The sequence below is a fragment of the Falco cherrug genome, chromosome 5, assembly GCF_023634085.1.
Source record: "Falco cherrug isolate bFalChe1 chromosome 5, bFalChe1.pri, whole genome shotgun sequence".
Lineage (NCBI taxonomy): Eukaryota > Metazoa > Chordata > Aves > Falconiformes > Falconidae > Falco > Falco cherrug.
In genome coordinates, this window is record NC_073701.1 from 36,226,437 (window position 1) to 36,248,748 (window position 22,312).

Consider the following 22,312-nt stretch of genomic DNA (forward strand, 5'->3'; position numbering starts at 1 on the left):
AGGGCACACAAGTCTGAAGCATAAGGTAGCACTCTCTGTCCGCATGAGAACATGGCGTGAATTCACATATCCTCACAAGGAACAGGGTCGCAGATCTTCAGCAATTTCTGTGTAGCAGGTCCACTTTCTTGAAGCAGTTTGAGGTACTTGGCTTGAAAAAGCGAGAGGTTATGTTTCTCTGTGGTGGTTTGACCCTGGCTGAACACCAGGTGCCCACCTAAACCCCTCTATTCACTCCCCTCCTCAACCGGACAAAGGAGAGAAAATGCAATGAAAGGCTTGAGGGTCAGGGTAAGGACAGGGAGATCACTCAGAAATAACGGTGATGGGCAAAACACTCGACTTGAGGAAATTAGTTTAACTTACCACCATAAAAGGAGCTTCCCTCCACCCCTCCCCTCTTCCCGGGCTTAACTTAACTCCCGATTTCTCTCCCTCCTTGCAGCGCAGAGGAAGAGGGAATGGGGGTTACAGCCAGCTCATCACACCTTATCTCTGCAGCTCCTTCCTCCTCACACCATTCCCCTGCTCCAGCATTGGGTCCCTCCCACAGGAGACAGTTCTCCATGAACTCCAACATGAGTCCTTCCCACAGGCTGCAGTTCTTCACAAACTGCTCCAGCATGGGTCCTTCCCACAGGGTGCAGTCCTTCAGAATGGACCGCTTCAGCATGCATTCCCCGTGGCAGATCCACAAGTCCTGCCAGGAAACCTGCTCTACCAGGGGCTTCCCACATGTCACAGCCTCCTTCAGGCATCCACCTGCTCTGGCGTGGGGCCCTCCACAGGCTGCAGGTGGCTATCTGCTCCACCATGGACCTCCATGGGCTGCAGGGGCACAGCCTGCTCACCGTGGTCTGTACCACAGGCTGCAGGGGAATCTCTGCTGTGGCATCTGGAGCACCTCCTGCCCTCCTTCCGCACTGACCTTGGCATCTGCAGTTGCTGCCCTCACAGTCTCACGCCTCTCTCCCACTGGCACAGATTTTTTTTTTCTCTCCACCCCCCCCCCCCCTTAATATGCTATCAGAGACCCTACCTCCTTCACTGATAAGTTCGGCCTTTGGCCAGTGGCAGGTCCATCTTGGAGCCAGCTGGCATTGGCTCCATTGGACACAGGGGAAGCTTCTGGCATCTTCTTAGAGATGCCACCCCTGTAGCTCCCCCCTCAACCAAAACCTTGCCACGCAAACCCACTGCATCTGGCCAATATCTGCATTCAAAAGTAAGTGGGTTCAAAAAGGCAGCATGCCTACACTCACCAGTAACGTACATTCTAGCAGTTCAGAAATCTCACCACCAGATATTTGGGGCAATATCCTATCATTCTGTGCCACAAACACACTTGAACTTAAAAGAAAACTATGCAAAAAATCTTGTTATTTATGAGTTACTTTAATGAACCAAATATGAAGTGACATAAACACAGGTCAAGGGAAATAACACCCCAAGCCCCACCAGCTGCTGACAGAAGGTAAAGACAGAAAAATAGTTGAGGAGGATTTGAGGGAAAACAACAAAGCATAGTGAGAGATACTCATTCTTGCAAAGAAAGTCAACCAAGTCATATAGTAGTTGAAATTTCATGTCAAGTTTTGTTTCTTAACACAGAGTCCACAGAAAAGTAGGGAATGGGCTATCCCTGAATTCATGGCAACAGGTCCTACAGAGTGTATGCCAAGTTTCTCCAAATATTGGAGATGGAGGTGGCTAAAAAGAAAGGGGAACACAGAAAGTGAGGACCCTTTGTTACCCAGCCTGGTCTCAGAAACAGAACGTGTTTTCTAGACCCCATAATCTTTGGCATAGGTTCCTTTTTCAATGTCTGTGTGAATGCTTTAATCCCATGACTGTGAAGGTTGCAGCAGTCAGTTTCTCATACACTAGAAACATAAGAGCAGCAGTAAGGACTGTTTGCAGGAGCTTTGCTTCAAGACCTTTGTAGAGTCCCATTAATCCAAAACGCCTAAGAAGGAAAAAAAACCCCAAAAACAAAACCAAGAAAGCAAGTGTAAATAGCCTGCTGTAAGTAAATTGGCACACTACAAATAAGATTATCACAAGTTAATAACAACTCTAAGAATCTTAAATTCATTCTTAACTCTTGAGTGCCAGCTATGTTTAATATTTTAAAGAGGAAATTCTGTAGAAAATTAACTCTTTTGTGCAAGAAACTTGCTTCAAGAGGTGAATGAACCTGTATCCATAGATATCCCTGATAACATTTACTGTACAGATATTTAGGAGAATTTGGCTTTGTGTACTTATTCTGCAGTGTATTACAAAAAACACAGGTTGACTCAAATGGCAAGTTTAAGTCAGTCAAAAAAACAGAGTCAGATCCAGCAACGTTTTTAGCATATTAGTAACGCTGAAGTCTTCTATATCAAGTTGGGAAAAAAGAAAAATTGAAAGCTCACCTCACTCTCTGCTGAAGAAGGTAAAGAACATTTCTAAGACTGCCTAGTGTTCGGTTCTCTGGGTTCAACCTGTGGCGTCCAAACTGAAAAAAATGAAGAGCATTTTATTGTACTATTGCCCCATGGTGTGAGACAGAAAAGCCAACATACACATAAAATCTGGAAAGCCCATCTTAAACCTCTTTTAACATCTTCCAGGTTATGCTAGCCATGAGTGAAGAACTGAGGCCAACGCTCACACTACAGAACCTTACAGAGCAAGCATTAAAAAGGTAAATGCTACAATAATTTGTTTTGATTTTAAGATGGATTATAAGGAAGTGTTACACAGCCATATCTACTCTCTTTTGGTTGCTCTGGAGGAAACAGTTTTCAAGATCTCAAAAGCATAATTTGCAGAGTCTTAGTAGGGACATGACATTCAAAGCAAGTTCTTTCTGGCTTGCTCAGCTTTCATTTAACAGAAATTCAAAGCCTCATACATCTGCAAACCATTATTACACTGAGATTGCATAGTTGAACCCAAAATTTATCTGCCCAGCAATGATCTTGGAGCAAAATATTTATATGGGAACTGTTGTGGAAGAACCCAGAATTTTTGATCCACCTACCTGGGCCTACTCCTCTTCTACTCACTGCATTTGCTTATTTCCAACCTGTTTTTCAGTAGGCATGATAGCTGCCGCTGTAATTTTATGTCTCAGACTTTAACAATTTCAGCAACTCCTTTTCTACTGTTCATTGACACTCTTACCTGATACAGGTTGATAGTACTGTCAGCAAGCTGTAACTATGAATTACTGATATACCAGGGCTGCCACACTTGTATTTATAACAACATAGCTACATAGCTTTTGAAGCCTGTGTTACACTTTTGTGCCATGAAAGGTGAACTTCAGCCACTGCCTATAGATGAGTTTCTCCCAGAACTTAGTCAGACAACTGCTACTTCTTAGGTGTAAGAAATCACCATGGACAGCAGGCAGAGCATGCAAGCAGATTTAGGCAGTTCAGAAATTCTAAGAAAATGCCAGGATGACACGGTCCCTTTGCAATATGTCTCAAGAACTCAGATGGAAACAGCAGCAACAGAATGCCATTGGAAATCTTCCTTTATTAAGCAAATACATGCTCACAATCCACAATCTTCTCATCAGCAACTAACTAATTTTATACTGATAAATTCATGTTAAGGATTACTGTCAAAGACTCAGGCACACCTCCAAAAAAACTGCTAACTAGGTTCCAAGTTACAATGCCAGTCTCTGCCCAGATTACTCACAGACTTCCAAACTACACTAGGATTAGATGCTCCCTTCTCCTCTCTTCTCCACCATCAGACTATTTTTGTACCGTAAATAAGGTACAAAAATCAAGGGGGAAAAAAAGTTCACTTCTCCCTAGGACACCAATACTTCACTGATTACTGCAGATTTCCCAAAGAGACTAGCATTCTCTATAGTAGAGAGAAGAGGCTTGAGTTTTAAAAGAGAACTTTTTCACCCAGGGTCACTAAGAACATTCACAGTATTGCTATTTCTCCAGAGGCAAATTCAATTCATCCACTCTTGTCCGACACCCAGGCTAAAGAACAGTTTCACTGCATAATGAGTAATACCAGTGCCATGTACTTTTAATGACTGAAAGGGAGATAGACATGCCAAATGCCAAGGCTGGAAGCTGCTTACCACTATCAATTACACAGGATAATTGTTTGGTCCCTTCCAACCCAATCTATTCTATGATTATATGGAAGCAAGATGAGCACTTTGCAAAAAAGTTGAAAGCAAAAAGTGTAGAGACTTCATTACTAAGAACTCTAATAATGTTCAAACAATAGTTCTAGTTGCTAAAGGTTTACGTTTGAAGAGAAGAGTCCTGTACTTCTGCTTCGAAGACAGAACTTAATTACGATGTGTAAGTTTATATGAATTATATTGGGCTTGTATAAGCTTGTGTGTAAATCTGCTAAAATTGTTTCAAAACCCCCTACAACTATACAAAGTATACTTCATGCAGAATGTTATTTCTGAAAATACTAAACCTTTATTAATATTTTTTTAACATCACTTAGTGTAAGTGACAAAAACTTCATCAAATGTAACAACGCTAGCTTTAGATAGAAAACCCATTATGAAGTAGTACGAGTTTGAACGGACAGGACAAGTATCACAGACGCGTGTTTCTGCTGTTCTCACCCAAAGCGTTCAGGTTTTCTGGCTATTACTTCTTTCAGAGAGCAAAGGAAAAGAAGTCACCCCAACTGACCGCAGAACCAGAGACAGGGTCCTCATATTTCCCATCATCACAGGGAGAGGATGGACTGGCACTAACAAGTAGCACATATACATTTTATTTCACAGTGGGCCACAGTGAGAAGAAACCCACCACCACCAGGACACTGATGGTTAGCTGTGCTCTAGCAGGAAGGCAACTAACTCATCACTGCTCAGGCAAGCCAGCAGTGACCTAGCTTCAGTGACTTCAGCCGAGTTAAGCAGCAAGCAGCAGCTGATTAGTACATCAAGCTGGCAGCACAACTTACCAGAGCTGCCCTTTCCCCCCCCCCCCCCCCCCCCAAAGAATGGCACTGTCACCAAAAGACAGAAGAATTTTGTTCAAAAAGCCAAAACGAGACGGACAAAACATGAAGTGATAGCCACAAGACGGTAACCATTTCTATAGCAACCACAGAAAGGAATGGGTGTTGAAGCTGTTACATTGATGTAGCCCCATGAAAATTGCACTCCTGTGCAATGCGAAGGCTAAAATAGAGCACTCCAACTCTCCTTCCGGTTCTCCTTTAGACCAGCGGAAAGTGCATCACAAATTAAAAACAGACTGATGTTGCAATTTATCCGACAAAGCTAAATTTGCTTGAACATTCTTCTGTTATCTGTCACTTTAGAAATAGAAGCCTGTCTTACTAGTTTAACCCCCATGGTGCATCCAGGCTGTTGAGACAGGATAAGACATTGAATGAAGACACTAGCTCAGCTGATCATCAAAAGTTATGAAAACCTCAGAAAAGATGACTGCTGACTAATCCACAGTGTTGCTGACACAGCTACAACGCAGATGTCATTTTGTGCACCATTAGGGTGGTGAAGTAGAAAGCTGTGCAGACACAAAAGTTTTATCTAGTGTCTTTTCAGGGTAGCAGTAACCACACAGTAAATAGATTCAAGTCCTGCTGGGTTTGAAACAGAGCATCCAAACTATCTTTTTACAGGCTATCAAGAATCAAAATACATTTAGTTCACTCTAAGTAAAGAAAAACTAAAATAATTACAAAGCCTTCAAGAAAATCAGTTTTTCCAGATGAACAATTGACAAGGAAAGTCCTCTATTAGACAAGCCTGAAAAGCGATTCCCTTAGCATGGAAGGTTCACATTCAGTAATTCAACTAATTCTCCAAATCGACAGAAGTTTTAGAACATATATAATGGCTTTATCATAAACGTAAGTTAGGGCTTCTCCTTACTTCGGAAAATAGCATTATATTTCTGTGGAAACATTTATTAATATTTAACTGTTATAAAAACCATCGAGAAACAACTTACAAAACCAGATTAAAAAGCACAGAAATTAAAGTACAATATGCTTGCTTATGTAGGGCCAGGTCTCTTCCTCCCCTGCCCCCCCTCCACTTTGTCTTGCTTCAATATTACAACAACACTGGTACATACTGAAGGTAGCAACATTATCCAGCAAACATACAAACTGCAACTGAGAATAAATGCAAGTGTTTCCATTACCACTACAATTAGTGTACAAGGCTGGGCAAGTGATTAAAAATATTATTTATGAGGGAGCTCAGTTTGCCCTGATGAATCACTTTCTGGCTACTGACAAGCACAGGCCATCATCCGAATAAAATAATAACCCTTTGGATTACCCTGGAAACAAGTTGGGTTTAGAGGATTTAATTTTAACTTTCCATTTGACACGTTTTCTATTTATATTTAAAGAAGTAAAGCTACATTTCTGTAATGCCTAAAACCAGCATAGTGCATCAGCTTCTGCAAGATGCTGTACTGATGCATTACGTTGTCAATCCTACCAGCTACTCAAAACAAATGTGCACCAGTAATACCGAGTTCTATCAGAATCTGTCAGTACAGGATCAAAGACAGGCATCCTTATCAATGACTGCACCATCCAAAAGGAGCTCCCAAAAATGATGGGTTCATTAACACAAAGAAAAACAAGCCACAGGAACAAGGCCTGCATTATACAGAACAAGTGAAAGGCAGTTACCCTGAAATAAAATTATTACTTACCCGCAGAATTGACTGTACTGTCTGCAGAGGATAAGTGAGGGTGGTGGCAACTGCTTTGGCTATTGCACCAATGACAAAAGCATCCAAAGATGTGAGCTGTTCAATAAGATAAAGGAACATATTACGTCCACATAGTACCAAACCAGTTACCTGTAGGTGTCTGGGGATTCTGTACTGGTACCTGCTACCAGGTTATCTAAGTATCTTTGGCATAAAGATTTCACAAAGTCTACGGATCTTCCCATTTTAAAGAGTTATAATTTAACCAGCTTACTTTCCCACAACTAAAGTTTATTTGCAACCTCTACCTGCTCACAAGCTTTTGCATTTCTCACTACAAGTAGGTTACTAAAACATAGCAGAAATAAAGCCATACACCTAGACCAATGTAAAGCACCAAAAGTAGACAAAAGATAGGGAAGTAGCATTTAAATGTACCGATCAATAAGCATTTCAGCTTTTGCAACATATAAACTGTCAAGTCACAGCACATATGAAAAGGTGATGGTGAAAGGCTCCTTGAACACCCCTCTATGAACACTGAGACATAATCACTACGCTATCAGGCAGACTTCTAGTCTTGATGACATAGGCTAAAAATCTTGTTCCCTACTAATGAAGAACACCTGCTGGGAGCCCATGCTCACCTTCAAAGCCCACAATGTTCCACAGTGCACCAAATACATTGTTACAGCTTAAGCTGATTACAGTGCATCTCAGTCTAACAGTGTGAACTAATCACCGAAAACGAGAAGGTGCCCATACCAAAACATGCTCCAAATTTGCAAAATATGTTGATTGCAATCAGAAATATGCAGACAACATGCAGATCTTAAAAGAGTCAATCTGATCTATTTAAGACAGTCAATCTGATCTATTTAAGACAGTCAGGAAAAGATCAAACAGGAAGAAAAATGTTATCCAAAATAAGAATGACCATTGCTAGGGGAAAAACGTATTTTCCCTTCTCCACTGAACATGGACAAAACGTGCCCTAATTTAAGGTAGAACTAAATAATTTAAAAGAAACAAGAAGTAACTATAGCAATTAGCCAACAGGCAAGTAACAACGCAGAGGGAAGTTCAGCTTGTCACTCAAAAAATCGTATTGTCCGTAATGTTAACTGGATAGGTCCATCAGACACAAATAAAGAGTGCTACAGCTGCAGCATTGCCTAAAGATGGTAGGAAAACCCCAAGCCTCATCTATGACTCAAAATCTCATGTAAAAATAATCTCACTATGTCTTGAGGAAAAACAAGATGCCTTTGTAACATATGAATATGATCTAAAATCTAAATACAGCTAAATGCATTCTAAAGTCACAAAAAACATCTACTGTGACATTATCCTAAAATGTAACACAAATACTTTTCCATCTGCTAGAACGTAAAAGGAACATACGTTCAGGTGAGATGCGTATCTGATATAGAGAAAAAGGACAAAGAAAAAAGACTATAAAGCTGAGACAGAAAAGCGACTCTGCCTCTAGATAATCAGAAGGTATGGTTGCAATGCTGTGTTCAATTCTAGTGTCCATCTTTGGAAAAAGGATACTTAAAAACAGAGGGCTTCAGGAAAAAAGTGTTATTGAAATGACAGGGACCAGAACAATTCTGTCATACTTCAAAGGCTCAATATACTTCATTTACTGGGGAAAGGGTTAAGAGGTGACTTCAAAACAGTCTGTAATGTACATATTTACAAAACAGATATGTTAGAATTTAAAATCTCTACTTTAAATCCAGACCGTGGACAAGAGGTGCAGTTTTATTTTTACAAGAGGAGGAATTCATCACAGGAATATCCTTCCTAAGGATGTGAAAGATTCGCATCTCACTTCACGATGATGGATCGTTTTTAGAAGATATACTAACTCAAAAAATACCCTCAAAAATACAAGAACCGAACCCATGTGTACATTTCTGAATTTGCTCCAAGTAATGCATGTCAGAGCCGTCTTATAACAGAGCATATCCACCACCTGGCCTCAAAACACACTCACTTGCAGCTGCTTTTTCAAAAGCTTCCGTTTAAAGCCTTCATAAAACATGAACTGTATGGCAGGATTGAAGACCAGCAACAAGGAGGGGAAAGTACCATTCCATAACGCTAAGACTCCTTCATCTCGTATTATCTGATGAAAGGCATCTGAGAAGAAAGGGGGGACACGCAACACATAAAATAATGAGTACAACATTCTGACTGTAAAAGGTAAGAAAAGTTACACCTGAAGCCTAATATAGTCAAAGTGTATAAAAATCCACTGCAGTCATTTATATGACTTCTTATCTTCCATTCTAATCTGGAAGTTGATGCAAAAATAGTGACAAAGGAGGTTCTTGCTCACATCACCATTAATGCAAACAGAGCTTATCATCTGCAGACTCCTGCTCTTTTTAGTACAAGCTCAGCATTAAGATTAAGGTCTTTTAAACCTTCAAAACAACAATACTTATTTACTTCTTTTCAAAAGGAAGACAGCCTGAACATGTAGGCAATTAAATATTAAGGTGAGTGAAGTTTAATTTGCAGACTGCCTGTCTAAACGCAGACTCCCAGCTACCACCTCACTGGGCTCACTATCACTCCAGTATTTGTATGGTAAGATACCTGCCTTGGCAAAAGGTATTGCAGTTACAGGTGTGCATATTATAAATTCTTAATTACCACCAGAAATGGCCATGTCCAGTTTCCTATAAAACTCAGTGACTGCAAAGTGATGGGGAAGCACAGAGATTCCAGGGTGAAATAGGTTACATGAATAAAAGTCTTCAAACTTCACAGTCCTTGAAATGTTTCATTTAACAAACTTCTCTTCGGTTGAAGACAACAATAGGTACTTACCTATTATACCTTTATAATTGGTTGGTACAATGTCTTCATTTCTAAACTTTGCTCCCTGCAGCTTCAGGCGTGTGTTCACTACCCAAAGAGGAGTGGTCAAGAGTACATTCACTACACCTAATACAAAACCCAGCACACAGAAAATCAGCAAAAGCCAGAAGATTACGTCAAACTTTTTTTTTTATCCCCTTTTACCCCAATTCACACACTAAAGAAATTACTGGTAGGAAGAGGGGAAAAAATTAACACAGTATATGGGAAAAGTAAACAGGTCATTTGTAATGAGCTGCTTCACATATTCCCCCCACAGCACCACCATGAATTTGTCGTCAGCAGACTGCATGCAGTGGCAAGACATTTCTGCTACCCTCTCCAAAACTAAAAAAAAAAAAAAAAAAAAAAAGACCACAAACCAAACCAGAAAAAGCACCCCAAACAACAAAACACACTAAATATGAACATGTTGAAGGAATCTTAAGTGAACTTGTTACTTTGCTGCATACTACACCACACTGGAGCACAAGATACTCTACTTTTTCATGCCCTACTTCACTCCGTGATGACTTGCTGCCTGCCTACTTTCAGAAAGAAACACAGAGTAATAAGGTTAGAAGGATTATTTTATATGGAGAGATCAAAACAGATAAATGCATACAGCTTGATTACCAGAACAGAGCTCCTACACTGCCAAAAGAATGAGAATATCGAGCTTTTAGATTCACTAAGTACACTTACAGTGGAAAACACAGGATTCTGCAAGTATTTTAAGTAAGGCTTAGAAGTGGCAAGAGATTACACACAATAACAAACCCCAACATAAAGCTTGGAAATTGAGTATCACAAATTAAGATGGAGGAAAAGAAACCGATAAGCATACATAAGGCTGCAACAAAGAGGTATTGCAAAATACAGTTCTTAATTAACAGGGAGAATTAAGTGACATTATCTTTGCAATCACTTGGTATACGTCTCTCCTGTTCAGTAATGACCAAGGCAGTCACATTGAATTAACTATGTTAAAACAAGCTTCTGACCTTTCTTATTAATATTTCTGCATCACAAAAATTAGCAACTGATTCTGCTTCAGTTGCTTTGGAAGAAGTCTGAGTGACAGACTGAATCATTCCATTATATTGAGATGGACACACTATATCACCAGGAAGAACAGTAAATCTGAAAAAGGTGAAACCTACTACCTACACTGTGCCTTTTTCTTTTCCTTTAATACAGTATCCTTCATAAGGACTACAGTCAGCTCTTCAAAGAAGTTACGAGCAAAATCAAGCACTAGAGAAGGCAAGTCACATTAACCTCTCTTAGCCAAAGTCAATATGATTGCATTAAGAAGTAACAGGCTACAGCACAGTTTACTTGTAATTTTTCACCCAGACTCGGTTAAGGGAAGTCATAAAACTTTATTTTGCAGACTGGAAAGGTGCTGGTTTTTTTAATGTATTTTTCCAACCTGTATTTGCTACCAGTAGTAGGAATGAGAGATAGGTAGGGAGTATCAGTAAACACGTTAAGTAGAATTTTTCAATTTACACCAGGTATTATTCCATTATAAGGATATAAACTACTGGCATTGAAGAAGAGCTAGTCATTTAACTGACGAGCTGTTACCCTAATTGCTGCAGCCGGTGCTCCAGAATATAATATTTTACCCACAGTGATAAAGCCACTTTAAGAATTTCCTTCCTTACGTTCCCCGAACTACTCAGCCATTCATTGTGCCTACACTGAAAGTCCAAAGAAGTAAATAAATAAAATAGCAAATAGTAAATAAATTTAAAAAGCCCTCCCCTACCCACCACCATCCCCTGCCCTCCCCCAAAAAATTCACAGGCCTTTTTTGCAGGTTTTTTAAAAATCAGCTTGTTTCGGTGTGGTTACATAAGCACTTATTCTCACAAGGCATTACTTGCAAACAGAGGCACACCATGATAATGTTTCAAATTGGATTTGTTAGAAAAGCCAGTAATGTCATCATCCCTTCAAAGAAGCCACCGTAGCATCCATGTTAAAGGCCCCACTGGACCTCCCTATGTCTAGGGACTTGCTGTCGCTTTCAGGTAACAACTCAAAAACAAGTCTGAGAACTGACACCCAAATGCTTACATTAAGAACTCTTAATTATCGTAATTGAAAATATTTCAGATCTGGTATATACCTTTTCCTCTGAAAAACACTACCACCTCTCCCTGCCACTTGTCTTCAACATCAAAACAACGATGCTTAGATACCAGAGTAAACAACACATCAGACACAAGTAAAATACTAGACTGAAACAGCACTGTGCTTTGTGCTAGAATTCACAACAGGAACAGTTTATGCACCTACTTATGAGGTGGGGAGGACACAGAAGAGCAATCAGAGCTGCACAGTGAAGCAGGTCTGCACACAGCAGGATGAGTAAGTACTCAGTGTGATCTCCAGTGGACTTCATAAAGAAAAACAATACATAGAATATACTAAAAATACATTTTTGAGGAAACTGGGATTTTTAAGTATTACCTGCAACAACCCCAAGAACCAAGTCTTTTCCAGTGGTTGAATGCTGACCTTTGACCCAAAGAGCTTTAAGACTATTAAACGTATAAAAATAAACAAAATTGGAGCAGCAAAGACTGGAGATAACAGGGAACCATCCTCGATATGGTGCCAACCTAATGGAGAAGAAAAAGTCACGGTGAGGATCAGCAAAGTATGTGATCTGGTTGATTTTACATGTTGGTGGAGGGTCCCAGAGATACAATACTGTATACTACATGCAATACTAACTAGATATGTCTTGATCATTAATGGTAACAAGCCATACAAAACTCCTGACTGTACCATTAAAAAAAATGAGTGCTTAAATTTCTAAATTATAGTAACTACTATATATATAAACTACTATAGAACTACTGGAGAGGGTCCAGCAGAGGGCTACAAAGGTTACGAGGGGACTGAGCATCTCTGATGAGGAAAGGCTGAGAGGGCTGGGCCTGGTCAGCATGGAGAAGACTGAGAGGGGATCTTAGCAATGTATAGAAATCTCTTAAGGGTGAGCATCAAGAGGATGGGACCAGACTCTTCGGTGGTGCCCAGTGACAGGACAAGGGACAATGGGCACAAATGGAAACACAAGAAGTTTCACGTAAGTATGAGGAAAAACTTCTTCACTTCAAGGGTGACAGAGCACTGGAACAGGCTGCCCAGAGGGGTTGTGGAGTCTCCTTCTCAGGAAACATTCAAAAGCCACCTGGACACAATCCTGTGCAACCTGCTCTAGGTGAACTTGTTTTAGCAGGAGGTTGGACTGGATAATCTCCAGAGGTCCCTTAGAACCCTAAACATTCTGTTATTCTGTCATCAAGAATAATTCCATTGAAAAGGAGCTGCAGAGGTACAATATATTTACAGTGAGAAGCTTGGGGCTCACTCGCTCCAGAAGTGAGTACTACCACTGTATTTGCTCTCTTCCAACAGCCAGCAGTGAACTACAAACATCCAGGCGATGAATACATGTTTGTGGTATCAACATGAAGATATAGACTGGTACAACCAATTCAAACCATATACTAAAACATACCAAGGCATGGGGAAAATTCTCATCTTTGTTGAGAAATGGAATTGTCAGTCCAATACAAAAGACAACACCCCAGTAAAGAGATGCTCACATCTCCAAGGAAAGAAAGCGATGCTTAACACAGCTGGGAAAAAATTACAGACCAACTACTTCCTCAATACAAAATTAAAAAAAAAAAAAGACAACCTAGAGTAATGAAGACAAAAAAGTGTCTGAATTCTCACATAAAATTTAAAAATGGAAGACTAGATACTGAAGTTAATATACTCCACCATGGAAAGTTTTCCAAAGGATGCAACCTGGGGCATGAGATATGCAGGTGAGAAGAATTTCTAATAAATGTTTCACAGTAAAGTTTAGAGCAAGTCAGTCAGGTAAGTGAGAAAAAGAAATTACCTATTTAAATTTAATTAGATTAAACACAGATGAAAAAGTGAATACTCCCTTATGATTCACAGCTATCTTATTTTTCAGGTGTTGTGAATAACTGTCATTGTTTATGTATCATCTAAATCTATCTTGATTTAAGAATAATTTTGTAACAGCTGACTAACAAAGCTCCCTTCTCTGACAGGCCTGATAAGCCTGTAAAACAAGGACACCTCAACAGCTGCTCTAAATCCCCGATAATGATACATACCTCCACTGAAGCTGCACAGGACAGGCAGAGAACTGGTATCATGTTAACAGCCCAAGAAATCTCCTCAATGACCAGCAGCAATCATGGAGGCATTTTAGCATTCATTAACATATTGGGAATACGCAGAATATAAGGATTCCCAAGATGACCGTAAAAGATGCAAGGCTGGTAAACAGAGCATCTGACCGTTCTTATGATGTAAATGCTAGTTTTTCATTTCTGATGCATCAAGTGCTTCCCCCTTCCATGTAGCTGGCAATATACCACATTATTAAGACCGCTTCTGAAGTTACAGGCTTAGCTAATTATACAGTTAAAATTACAATTTAACTGACTATACAGTTAGTCATTAGTAGAATTAGAACAGTTTTTGCATCACCTATCTCTTCTGTGCTGGAAAAGAAAGGCAGAAAGAAAGTGTACCATATCCTCTAACTGAGAGTTAGTTTTGTTTGATTCATTTATTAAGAACAACTTCTAATGATCTTCAAATGAAGTATCTTACAGTACAAAACATGAAACCAAGACAAAAAAAATATGAGTTTATTTTAATGACTCAAGCTGTCAGGGCTAACATCCATAATTCACATACAAATACTTCTGCACACAAATAAAACCTAAGTTTGTGTTCCAAACTGCAACCTTGAGAAGAATTCAGTAAGGATGAAAGCACAGGGAAGAAAGCAAAACTTTCTACAAAAGTCCATTAGCTAAACCTATTTGCTGTAACTAGATGAGAAAAGCAGTCGCACAAAAGTGTAATATGAGACAAGACTCTGCAGACTAATATGAACAAGATGTTTATGATCTCACATCCCATTTCAGACTTGCTGTTGTTTGGGGGATTTTTGTTATTCCAGAAACATCTCTAAAACTAGTATCATTGCTTAACTAGGCCTTCCCAACACCTCTGGAAGATACAATGTTCCCCTCTTGCCAGGATTACTGATTTTTCTGTTGCACAGGAAAAGTTGGAGGACTGCTTTTGCAGTCTCTCCACTTCCCTTAATTTTTCTTTTTCATTTTTTCCTTTCCTTTTTTTTTTTTTTTTTAATTTAAAGTTGACTTGCTACCCTCATGTGGCAAAAGTAATGCAGGAATGTGAACAAAAGAGATCACCAACCGACTGAAAAACGCTCATGCATACAACTGCGAACCGCTCAAGTTCAAAGGTGGCAAAAACATTATTGGTCAAGCTAAACTTTTGTCAGCTTCAGTATCCTGGAAGCTCTGGTCTACTTGAGTTCCAGGGATTCACTTAGGAAAATACTTGTAACAAGGACACACGTAGAAGCGTTTTTCCCAGGCAGCTCAGCCTGCGTGGCAAATACTAAAGCACAGCATCGCTTTTAGATGGGTCTTGAATCTCACCAGCATAAAGACTCATTTGTCTACTTCCACATGCCTTGGAGGAGAAAAAATTGCCAACAGGGAAACATGTCTCAATTCTCCTGTTGAAATTGGCTTTGCTGCCCAAGAGTTTCATCTTGTTAGGAGAAATGGACACACCCAAGAATCCAGGCAGACAAAGCTGGTTTATCAGATAGGTACATGAAGGTACATTTGTGTACAAACCTGCATTTGTGAGGAGGCACAGTTACATCACTGAACAGAATTGTGTAAGGTGCTCAAGAAAGTTAATCCAAATTAGCTAAAGACGAACATGTAAGATTATGCAAATCATATCACACTTAGATGGAGACATTTTAATTAGAATAAAAACCTGTCCACAGAGATACCGGCTAACTATTCCACTTTAAAAGCAAATTCAAGTTAGTCTTATGGCTTGTCTACATGAAGACAAACAGAAAAAATGTGTCTACTCACAGGCCTTCTTCTTTGATTATTTCCAATAGGACTGCCGGCGTTGTCTTAGACTTCCGCTTCTCATCAACTGGAAAACAAAAGAATCAAACTTCTAGATTATTCCAATTTTTAGCACTCATTTTCAAGTCCTTATCTTTCCCATCTGAACATACCCCCTGCACATTTCTTCTTCCTCATAAAGCACAGACATTTCCCACTTCTGCAGCAACTGCTGAAAGCATCTCCTTATTTTCATATGCTAGGTAAGGCCAATTCCTTTTTTTTGTTCTTACTCAGACTAGCAAGTTTTGATGTGCACCAGAGTATCTGTAGTTACCAACTCCTAACCTAATAGTTGTGACAGGAACCAAAGCTAGGTTCCCCTTAGGTGAGGAACTAGAATTGGGCCTGCCTAACTGTTCTCAAAATCATTCCTTGGACCCCAGACTAACACCACCAATCTCCTACAGCTGATCTGCAAACAGCTGAGCCTTAGCAAAACACTGTCTCCTCCTACACTGAAAAATGCTTAACAGCAATAGGGTGCTCATTTCTCAACCGTGTATTTCTTGGCTGATGATCTCCCTCTAGTTCTAAATAGTGGTTTAGTCACAGCACTAAAATGCTTGGTGATTCTGTGACTTTTGATTAGAAGATAGAGCTTTAAAAAACAAAATTCATACCCAGATGCATTTTTTCAAAACACTGGATGCTCCTATTGCCAGTTCTAACCCTGACTTTTCCCTTTAAACCATTCTCAGGAATAATTCTAGACCAGTTTTTCACGATGCTGCCCCTGCATTTTGAAGTGTTCTCAACAGCCAAAAGCAACACCACCACATAAACGTCATCCTGTGTAATCTCACATCTTTATTTTTCTTTTTGGTCTTAGATAACCACTTAAAAGCCATATCTGGCCACAGATCACAGTCTCTTCAGGCAATTAAAAGGTTGCCCAATACTTTGCAAAGGCCTTCAGCTGGAAAAATGGTGTTAAGTGATTAAATGCTGTGAGTGTTACACAGGTAAGATTCTCTTTCATGCAAGATAGGCCCCCCTACAACCACCCAAGCCAAGATGAACAGAAACAACATCATAAAAAGAAACTAGAGTTTGACACTTACCCTGAAGTCTAAGCCTAGCTGTATCCAAAGGAAAAAACACAGTCATTGCAGTCACACTGCCCTGCAAAACAAAATAAACTGGCTATATAATGTATCAGTTGCTTGTACAGATGCCGGCCAGACTCTTTGTAGCCCTTCACTTCTCACCCAGAAACCAGTCTACTGAGTAAGTTTAAAAAGGGGATAGACTCCATACGTAGCAATACCTATTTCAAGTGGGTTTTGGTCTCATGCTTACAAACAAGATTCTTTTTTTCTTTTGTATTAATCAAGCTCAAATTAAAACCATTAGAAGCTTTTTGCCCAAAGAGAAAGTTTTTGAGGTCTGAGAGCTGATAAACTGTGCATCAGGAGACAAACACACTGCACTTGCCCTAACTCCCATTAGCCTCAATACCCAATTTCTACTTTAAAAACCACAACAAAATAAGACAACTGTAACACAATGGTTGCTTGTGTCATAATAACCTTGTTCTGACTTCAGAAAAAAACCAGAAACTCTTCTTCATTAAAAAAAACCTGGCAGCACACATCTTCCAGGACTTAATCTAGCATTACACTAAATACCAATTTAGACAACAAAGACCTGCCTACCAGACACCCTCTGTGGTATGAATTACATACAATGAATTAAATCATGACCTAGATGTCACCAGATTCACTTGTAAATCCAACACCCTCTTCACTTCCTGTGCAATGCAACCATTAAAGCCTCTAAATAGAAAAGCCAGCAGCCACTCTCCTTTACAGCAGGGCTAAATAATGTATTTGCAAATGCCCTTATCTTCCCTACAAGAAGCTGTTCCCCCGCCCCCTCCACCATCATTCAGCTTCTCCATTCTTTAGTACTCTAGCACTGATACTGCACAGCTTTTCGAAAAGATACCCAACTCAGAACGACCCAGGCTTGGTGTAAACCTGTTAACACTCTACAACAGTATTAAATACAGTAGTATTAGATGCATTAAGTGGCTGCTAAAGCTGTGGCCCTCTTCCGTTAGGAGCCATGCAAACTGTTCAAACAGTGGCAAGGTCTGGGATACAGCAAGCCACACAAGCACTGTGTTTAAAGCGTACTGCGTGGTGTAACTTTTCTGGAGCTATGTTACGCCTTGCATTTAAGCAAGCTTTGCCTCTGGAAACACTCCATCTCCTGAGCAGGCTACTTGGACCTATGTCTACTACCAGCAACAGAGGATTATTTTTCAGGTGGTGTTTCCTCACTAAGACTTGGTTGAAGTCTTAACAAGACCTAAGTTTCTCCAGTTTTTGTAACACCAGGTGGCAAATGAAAGGAAACACTTGGCCAGAACTACCTGGTTATTGCAAGCCATTTAATTTGGCCTCTAGCCAGAAGGGTTGGTTCTGCTCTCCTGTGTACTTGCCCTGTGTCTGCTCATTCTCAGTACTTACTGTGTACGCAGCTGGAGAGCAAGTATGATTAATGAACCCATCTAACTAAAAATTCGCAAAGAATACACTTGTTAGAATGCTAGTGCCAGCACAAAAAAAAAGTGCCAGAAAGAGCCAAAATATACCTCCTAATATCAGCTGCATTACGGCAACTCTGAAGCCAACCTCAGAAGTTAAGACACACCTACACAAAAAACAGCCATGAGACTGCAGTCATTACAACTTCCAGCCTTCCCTTGCCCCATTTATCCTGCTTCCACCCTCCCAAAGCGAGATTTATCCTGAAACCTACTCTCAGTGTAACCCACCATACAGCAACACACACATTTGCATGCAAAATCAGAATATGGAAATGGAGAAATTGTTGGGGTAGTGGCACACAGGAAAAATGGGTGGGCACAAAGTACAGAAGGGAGTATTTCAGTTGGACCTACAATGATCATCTAGTCTAACTGCCTGACAACTCCAGGGCCGACCAAAAGTTAAAGAGTATTTTTAAGGGCATTGTCCAAATGGCTCTTAAACACCAACAGGGGATGGGGCATCAACCACTTCTCCAGGCAGCCTGTTCCAATGTTTGAATACTCTCAGTAAAGAAATACTTCTTAATATGAAGTCTGAACCGCCCCTGACACAGCTTTGAATCATTCCCACACAACGAACCTTACAGGCTCGAACTGGCTTAAAACATGTGAAGCTATAGCTCAACAGAATATCATAAGATAACTCAGCTGATCTAACAGATTACCACCAATAAAAGATGATTTGTACCCTCCTTCTCCCCTCTTTTTGCTAAATTGAAGAAAATAAACTCAGAAAAGCAGAGTTACTTTTCTCCTGCGTTTATGAACGGAGCAACTCAACTATGTGGCAATGTGACTGACAGAAGCATCATATGGAGGAGACAGGATTTCAAGGATGGAAGGGAAAGGAGAGGGATGAGCAGGACCAGCCCTTTCCCCAGCAAAAGAAAAAGCTTAAGATGGGCTCAGATTCCTTACTGAATTGCACGTGAGACCAGCAGAGCAAGAAACTCATGCTACCGATTGGAGGAACATATGCTGACATGTATAAACCTGTATGGTTGAAAGGGTGAGGCTTCACTGTCTGCCTTCCCACCACCTTCCCGTCAGTGCTGGACCTCAGCAGTTTGCTGAGTTAAGTCACACTATCACTGAATAATCACTAGCACAGGTACAAACTGGTTTATGCAATCCCAGCTCTCGGTCAACTGTATTTGCATCCCTGCCTCCTCCGTTCTGGTGGCATAACTTTTTGGGCACCTACACAATGATGCAGACAAAGAAACTAGTGTGGCTGAAAAAAAAAGTTTTTCCACTGGGCTACTTCAGTCAGATCAGTTCCCTGATCAACCGCAGCACCACATAAACAACTGTGCAGTAGCCAACAGGTGGCAGTAAGTGGCCAGAACAAAGGGCCCAAGGTGACTGCTGCCAAGAGGAGGCATGCAGGACCACAGCTAAGAATAATAATTTAAAATATTAAAAGAATAAAAAAAAAATATGTCGTCAGCCAACACTCGGAGTCAAGCAAAGCAGCTTGACTACTGCCATAACACTCCTATAAAATTCTCATTCTTGCTGCTTCTGTAACAGGAGAGTTCCTTTATGGCTACATACAGAGTTCGAGAAAATTTATGTAATTCAATTAAAGTTCGCAGGAAATCAAGCATCAATTTCTTTGCTGCTCACTAAACAACTCATTTGCCTCAGGTCTGATGAGGTAGCCTAGAAGATATATGAACTCTGAACATATTAGAACAGAAATAAAAATTACCATGTTGTGATCTGACATGTTCTTCTGACTCATTACCTCAGCACAGTTCTGTGGGTTGCTTGCTTTTTTAAAATTCTTGCATCACATCCACACATCAGCACATTTCATAATAATTTAGACAAATGGTGAGACAGTATGAGAACAGTCAGTACCCACGTCAAAAGTTCCAAAATGTATACATTACAGCAGCAAACAGAAATCTTTACATCAACGAGAACATCTTTACTATAACGAAAAAAAATAGAAGTCAAGGTTTCCAACACAAGGCAGTAAAATAAAAAGAAAAAAGCCACCTTGTTTTATGCAAAAATTCTTGCTCCACAGCTTTAAATTTTAGATGAATATTAGCGACAAGTGGAAGTCATGCCGGTACAGAAGTCCAATAGCTCCAAAATGTTCTGTCTTCCTTCATAGCAGCATCACTGCTGAGATCTATAAGCATCTTCAAATACAATAGGGAATTTCTATTAACTTAATTACCACCACCAAGAGACTTGAGATGCCTTTTCATTACATGTTTTAAAGGTTTACGGCTGAATTTATAACCTCGGTTCATACCACAAACCTTGTTTGGGAGCACAGCCCAATTATAGTGAGAGTATATGAGAGTAAGAAGCTAACAGTGAGGGCTAGAAACTTCTGTACAAGCAAGTAAAATGAGAATAAGCAGTATCTCAATAATGAGATCATTTGAGAGAGTTCAATTTCTCGGAAGTGGAAACAAAATCCCCATTGCCTTGATGCTAAAATAAGCAGATTTAAAACTTTGAAGAGCAGACAATAATCCCATGTTTATTTATCATAAAGACAAAACACCCTTTAGTGTCTTTTTTTCCTTTTAGAATCAGCCTTTATTGTTCAGTAACATACAGTGACTGTCACCCTAGAGAAGACATTGTGAGTTCTTTTAAGGACTCAAATTAGAACGGGAAGTTTTGCCAGAACAGTAGATCAGCAATTACTAAAAGGCACATTTAGGAATTCTTGCCAGTCTGGAACAGCCCAGGACTAGAGCCACATCAGCTTGCTTGAAATCCACCAGTACACCTGGTCCAGCGTGCTCCATGGTGCTACAACTCTTCATCTGCTGGAAGCACAAGGCTGATGTGCTATTTACAGAGCTAGCACTCATTCACTGAAGGGCCAGGCATCCTAGGAAAACTACAGAAGCTAAACACCGCTTTTTAATTTACAAGCATAACATGAAAAATCTAATTCGATAACCTAGACAAGCCTCCTCTAGCTGCACGGTGCTTGCTTTATGTTTTGATTAACACCGATTCGTTGCCTCACCCTTCACCTCAAGTGTTTATGAGACAAACGCCTAACGTGGATGCTTAGTACAGCTGTTACACTGCTGAAGCGTTGCCCCTCTGCCTTCACTTGTGGCACGCTTAACATTTCGTAGTTCCTCGGACGCCCAACTTCACAGGCCCGCAGGTCGCTTTCCAGGGGCGCACACCTGCGGCTCCCAGGGGGCTCCCGCCGCTCCGGGCAGAGCCAGCCTCCAGGCTCATCAAACCCCACATCCAAGCCGGTGGGATGCGGACCGGGGCTGCCCGCGGGGGCGGGGGGCGGGGTGGCGGGGCTGCGGCTCGGTGCCAGGGAGCCCCGGCCCCCAACGCCCCCCTCGGGCCGCCAAGGGCCTGGCCGCCCCCCGCAGGGCCCCGCCGCCCCGCTCCAGGCCCCCGCCCCACGGCCCCGCCACCGCCGCCCCCTCAGGCGCGGCCCCCCCGTCTGACAGCTGAAGCGGCCCGCGCCCCCCGCCCGCCAGACGCCCCGCCCGCGGCAGCGCCCGCGGCGGCCCCGAGGAAGCGCCCCCTCCCCCAACGGCGCCGCGGCGCCTGGCTCACCACAGCCCCGGACACGGCGTGCACCAGGCTCTCGTAGGAGGCGACGGAAGACATGGCCGCGGCTCTCGCGGGCTCCGCCGCCAGCCGGACCGGTGGCACCGCGGCACCGGCCGGACCCGGGCTGCCCACCGCCGGCCCCACTCGCGCCATGGCGCCCGCCCCGCCGCCGTCACGTGGCGCCTCGCCCCGCCCCCCCGCCGCCACCGGCCCCTCCCGCCGGCGGGCCCGGCGCGTGCGCGCTGCCGCGCCTCCCCCGGCCTCGCTGTGGGGCGGCGGGGCCGGAGCCCGCGGGGCCGTTTAGCGGCCGTGAGGGCCGGGTCGGGGCCAGCGCGGCACGGCAGCCTGGGCACCGCGGAGCGGTTGGGCTGGGGGAGCAGCGCTGCGGTGCGCTTCGTGTGTCTGGTTCCGTACCGCAGCTTTTTGCCTCCACAGCTGGTAGACCGTACCTCATGGAATCTTAGGACGGTTTCCGTGGCGTTATGAAACACAAATGAGGAATTCTGAGGAATACTAGGAATACTGAGGAAATGCATTTTCTTCCTCTGAAACTACAGTAA

At 41.8% G+C, this 22,312-nt stretch overlaps 1 protein-coding gene across 1 annotated transcript; it reads right to left on the reverse strand.

Annotated features, from left to right (window-relative positions):
- Window positions 1-1,376: 1,376 nt before the first annotated feature.
- SLC25A17 (solute carrier family 25 member 17) lies at window positions 1,377-21,933 on the reverse strand. The gene is made up of 9 exons (XM_055712115.1): window positions 21,756-21,933; window positions 16,693-16,753; window positions 15,590-15,656; window positions 12,066-12,217; window positions 9,552-9,668; window positions 8,710-8,855; window positions 6,705-6,800; window positions 2,421-2,503; window positions 1,377-1,966 (listed from the first exon to the last, which is right to left on the reverse strand). The coding sequence occupies exons 1-9, from the start codon at window positions 21,903-21,905 to the stop codon at window positions 1,819-1,821; spliced, it is 1,020 nt and encodes a 339-aa protein (XP_055568090.1). The 5' UTR covers window positions 21,906-21,933; the 3' UTR covers window positions 1,377-1,818.
- Between the last annotated feature and the right edge of the window lie 379 nt (window positions 21,934-22,312).

Coding starts and splice junctions, on each gene's coding strand:
- SLC25A17 (XM_055712115.1), bottom strand. CDS start 21,905: ATGGCGCGAGTGGGGCCGGCGGTGGGCAGCCCGGGTCCGGCCGGTGCC. Junction 12,218..15,589: donor ATAATCAAAGAAGAAGGCCT/GTGAGTAGACAC, acceptor CTTCTCCATTAG/GTTGGCACCATATCGAGGAT. Junction 1,967..2,420: donor CTTCTTCAGCAGAGAGTGAG/GTGAGCTTTCAA, acceptor TTTCCTTCTTAG/GCGTTTTGGATTAATGGGAC.